Genomic DNA, 5,032 nt, shown 5'->3' with positions numbered 1-5,032 from the left:
TGTGTGTGCGTGTGTGTGTGTGTTTGTGTGTGTGTGTGTGTTTGTGTGTGTGTGTGAGAGAGAGAGAGAGAGGTGTGTGTGTGCTTGTGATTAGGCATGGGCCGCATACGATTCTGACGGAATGATAACCTTTAGCAAACATATCACGGTTTCACGGTATTGTGGTATCGCAATCACAGCTTTAAAATGTATTATTTTTTAAATCTCTGGGTAAAAACATTGTATTTTATTTTTTAACACACTGCACACTGGCAGAGAGTGTACTTTCTGTTCTTGAAGACCAAGTAAAAGAACAGCTCACACCTTACGAATGGTATGGCGGAAATTCTTCAGTGGTTTTGAAACCATGACTTTTTCAAACCGCGATATACCTTGAAATTGGTAACCGGCCCATGCCCACTTGTGTTTAGCCAGATTGCTTTTAATTTCTCCTCATGTGAGACTGAACAAATAATGGTTGTGTTGTATTCCCGACGCTGCAGCCGCGGAGGGAAGACTGTAACAGCGTGAGGCCCGACGACTGGAATCCTCGAACCCCTGTGGGCATTTCCCCTGTGAGCAAAACACACCTCACCTCTCTACCTTCACCAGTCTGAATGCACACATTCTCATAGACAATGCACACTCTGATGCTTATTATCTCCCAACATGCAATTCACTGCTAGTTCAGTAATTACATGGCTTTAAAGCAGGAAACATTGAGAGTACCAGCATGTGAATTTATTTTTTAAGGTGCATGGCTAATATTCATATTTTTTATCAGATTTAGTTTAAAAGAATGTCTAATTACACCCTATTTCAACCTATTACAAAGCTTAACATTGTAAGTACACCTAATGCTGATAACTAGGTCAAATAGAGCTTTTGCTTCTGTGTGTGGTTTTTTTAGCTTAATTTGTTTTCAAAATGTCTGAAAAAATAAAGGGAAATTGTGTTACTCAGTTACAAAACACGTACAGATACTCAGTATTTGTCACACAGAACTCTGACGATATTAAAACAAATAGTCATCAGGAACAGTACAGTGACCCAGTACGTACACACAACCAAATCAGATACAAAAGAGAATTCATTCCTTCATCGAATCATTTCTGTTGCCCTTACTCTTTTAACCAGGTAAAACCGTCGCCTCTGCCCAGCGAGTGGAACGGCAAAACAGAGAGCTGCATCCTCAACATCAACTCCACCATCTACGACGAGATCCAGCAGGAGATGAAGAGGGCCAAAGTTTCCCAAGCCCTGTTCGCAAAGGTGGCCGCCTCTAAGAGCCAGGTACAGACACACACACACACACACAAAAATAAAGCAACAGAATGCGTAAATGCTGTTGATTATTTCATGAGATCTAACTTTTCCAAAGTAGCTCTGACAGCAATATTCATGTGTTGTAAATCCAAAACATGCAATTCCTAAACCTGCATACAAGGACGAGGAGTCCACATACACATTTTAGACACAAGGTGTTGAGACACTGCTTTGGATGTCGAAATAAGCCAATCTTTGACCTGAGAAGAATCTAGTGCAACTTAACTCTAAATACCCCACATACATACACGCATGCACGCACGCACGCATGCACGCACGCACACACACACACACATACACACGCACACACATACAGGTTTTTGGGACTATCTTTGTGGGGACCCTTCATTGACATAATGAATTCCCTAGCTCCTTACCCTAACCTTAATCATCACAACTAAATGCCTAACCTTAACCCTCACCCTAACCATAACCTAATTCTAACCCTAATCCTAAAACCAAGTCTTAACCCTCAAACAGCCCTTTAAAGTTGTGGGGTCCAGCATTTTGGCCCCACAAAGCTGTCAGGACCCCACAAGTGTACAGTACTCCCGGTTTTTGGACCCCACAAATGTAGTGAAACAAGACCACACACACACACACACACACACACACACACACACACACACACACACGCACGCATCAGTCTATACAGAAAACATCATCAAAAAGGTCATAGAAATATTTATTACTAGATTCATACAACATCAACATATTTATACAGTTAAAGGCAAAGAAGTCGAAATCCATCCAACCCGTAGCTAAACTTGCCTCGGTGCATCGCTGCTGTGATTTATCGACATAATGACACATGTCCTCTTTATTGTAGGTTGGGAGTTTAGCAGTCGACACTGTTTCAACACCAAACAAACCTGTTTATATTAGCTCCGCTCAGTAAGACCATGGTTCCCCTGTTATCTTCTCCCAGAGAGCAGGGCGCTCACACAATACAAGCTTGTGTGTGTTGGAAACAGGGGGGATAAAAGAGAAAATACACCGCCAATTTAACTCTATATTAAAACCAATTTTCAAAAATGTAGCACTAAGGAGTTATTATTAAAGGTTTTCACGTGTCTGACGGAGGAGGAGTTGGGAAGATTTCCACAATTGTGCTTGATGAAGGCGATGGGGGGAGAAATAGATCACCAAGGGCGGAATAATCTAGAAATATCTGCAAAGGCTTTATTTTTTTCTTGCTGATTAGGATGATTATACCCCCAGATAGCTTTGTTTTACCAAATTGCAGTTTGATGCACAAACCACTGTTTTTGTTAAGGAGTTCAAAGACTTCTTGGAAGGATAGAGAAAGAGAACGGGGGAGAGCGAGGCTGTCGCAGTATTAACTCGCACATGTCCCTCTCTCGTCAAATGAAGGTTTGTCTCGGAACAGGTTTCCACCGTGCCTTCTCCACCTCACTCCCATCTTTCTGTCTTGCCCCTCTACCTCTCGCGTTCCCCCGATTTCTGCCTCTCTTTCACGTTTCATTCATGGCAGGCGGGTGTGAATGTGAATTGAGCAGCAGATAAGAAGTGTGCTAATTATGCCTGTGGAAGGGGGCCTGGGAGAGCACTTATCTCTGGCTCCATCTCGTAATGGGCGCTCCCCGGGCAGCTGGTTTCCCCCCTTACTACCCAGCCGGCATTGCCACAGCTACCACCAGCACCAGGCCAGGCCGCTCCTCCCCATCAGGACCCCTGAACCCTAGAAAATCAGAGACCAGTATCCAGTTTTCAGTTGCTGATTCCGCAAAAAACTCCTTAAAGTGGGACGAGATTGTACTTTTACCTATTACGTTTTATGCTGTGGGCAGATAATTCTATAGTAATTTTTACTTCCCAGAACACACGTCTGTCCAACAATATGGGTGAAAATGTCTTTTCCTTGGATGAACAGTCTTTTGGTTCTTCTCTACATATGTATATAAGCCACAGGATTTTAATAATGTTATGTTATGTTGACAGCGGTAGAGCTGCGGCGGTTACTAGTCAATTCATTGATTAGTTGATAGACGGAAAATCAATTGAAAACTATTTTTCTAAATTATCCATCATTTAAGACTCTTTACAAGCAAAAATGCCTAACATGTGCTGGTCCCGTCTTCTAAAATGTGTATATTTGCAGCTGTTCTTATTGTTTCTCATTTGCTTTTTTATACTAATGTAAATTGAATGTGTTTAAGTTTGGACATGCAGTCAAACAATTAATTAATGGAGAAATAATCTGTAGATTAAACAGTAATGAAAATCAGATATCACAATATAATTGAACAAATACTTCAATGTTGATACTGCGCGACAATATTGTAGGTTTGGCTATTGGTGCTTTAAAAAAATATTTTCACAATTATATTTTAGAAATATAAGCATCACAAATGTGAATATAATATAAGTGGTTAAAGGCAACTAATAGAACAGGTAGAACAGTCTGGTAAGATTACATCACTTTACTATAATGCAGCCTTTAAAAACTGGAAAAAACAACACTGCAATTTCTAAAATCTGAGACGATATCTATTCACATGTCACAATATTGATATAGCATTGATATATTGACCAGCCCTATTCGTAGATGGCTGCAGTTTTACTCTGGTCACACTTACAACTACTATCCATAACATTTCACACTATAATGGTCTCAAGTTTAGGTTGGGTAATGCTGGTTTTAAAGTGCTTACGGTCTAATATTAAATGTCTCTTCTTACAAACAGACAGGAAAAAAAACATCCAGAATATTAAATTGATGCTCCGGTTTGCTACTCTTTTCTGCTTAGTCTGTAGAAGGGGAAAAATGCATGGTGGTGCCACTGCTGGGACTAAAGAAATGATTACTTCATGCGACTAAGGCTAGGCTACTGGGTGTTCAGTCTGTCAGTGTTAATTGTTCATGAGCTTACTTTACTGTGATTCAGTCAGCCATAAAGAATGGCAAAGTGTATTTTTAAATGACATATTGTAAACGACAGCTTAAGTCCAGAGAGGTTTGCAGCCTTGCAGGAAGAAAACCACACTATTCAACCATTTTGGTAGAGGACCATATCAGCAGAGACGGCTGGTAACAGAGGTTCGGCGTGCAGTGTGGATGTGTTTGGTGATGAGGATGGAGGATGGGCTGGACTGGCAGGATGCCCATATGGGGTCCAGGGAAATAATGGTGGGGGGAGGGTGGGGAAGAGGGCTCATCACTGAGCCTGGCACTGTCCTGTCAGCTTGGTGTGCAGTTCAGTTCAACCCCTTCAGCTCAGCTTAGGATTTCCCAGCATGCTTACGCAAGCACAGGATCAGGTGACCAGGATCATTTGGTACCAGTCCCGTAGATATGTGGGGGGGATATGTGTGCACCGTGTAGTGAAGATATGTGCCTCATTCACGTAGAGACAGATGATGCAGCTGACAAGGACAAAAGCAATGGAGATCTGAGAGGAGAGGAATAAGATGTGGAGTTGAAGTTGTGGTCCCCTGGGTAGAAAAGCAGTAAACAGGAGTTTATTGATTGCTGCATGCACCACTTATTGTATGCATAGGTGTGTGTGTTTATACTTGATTTAGTTGTGTGTTTGTGTGTGTGCTTTTCTGTGCGTCAAATATGGGTTGATGTGCAGGCACATTTGAATGTGAGTGTTTGTGTCTGCTGGTGTGCGTTTGTGGGGGTTCCTGGAATGCCGCCATCCGGTCCTCTCTTAGGGCTCATAACCACAGCAGGCCTCTGCAACCCCTTAACACCCCCCCC

At 42.1% G+C, this 5,032-nt stretch overlaps 1 protein-coding gene across 4 annotated transcripts in view; it reads left to right on the top strand.

Moving 5' to 3' along the window:
* The window catches only part of satb1b (SATB homeobox 1b), a 61,724-nt gene that overhangs the window by 39,395 nt on the left and 17,297 nt on the right, over positions 1-5,032 (top strand). For all 4 annotated transcript variants that reach the window (XM_032518582.1, XM_032518579.1, XM_032518580.1 and 1 more), the window contains 2 exons: positions 483-554; positions 1,117-1,272. In XM_032518582.1, coding sequence (XP_032374473.1) covers positions 483-554; positions 1,117-1,272 — 228 coding nt within the window. The remainder of the gene's footprint in view (positions 1-482; positions 555-1,116; positions 1,273-5,032) is intronic.

This window comes from Etheostoma spectabile, chromosome 6 (assembly GCF_008692095.1).
Source record: "Etheostoma spectabile isolate EspeVRDwgs_2016 chromosome 6, UIUC_Espe_1.0, whole genome shotgun sequence".
NCBI classification, from domain to species: domain Eukaryota; kingdom Metazoa; phylum Chordata; class Actinopteri; order Perciformes; family Percidae; genus Etheostoma; species Etheostoma spectabile.
Note: the sequence above shows the minus strand (reverse complement) of the source record. Positions and strands in the feature narration are given on the sequence as shown.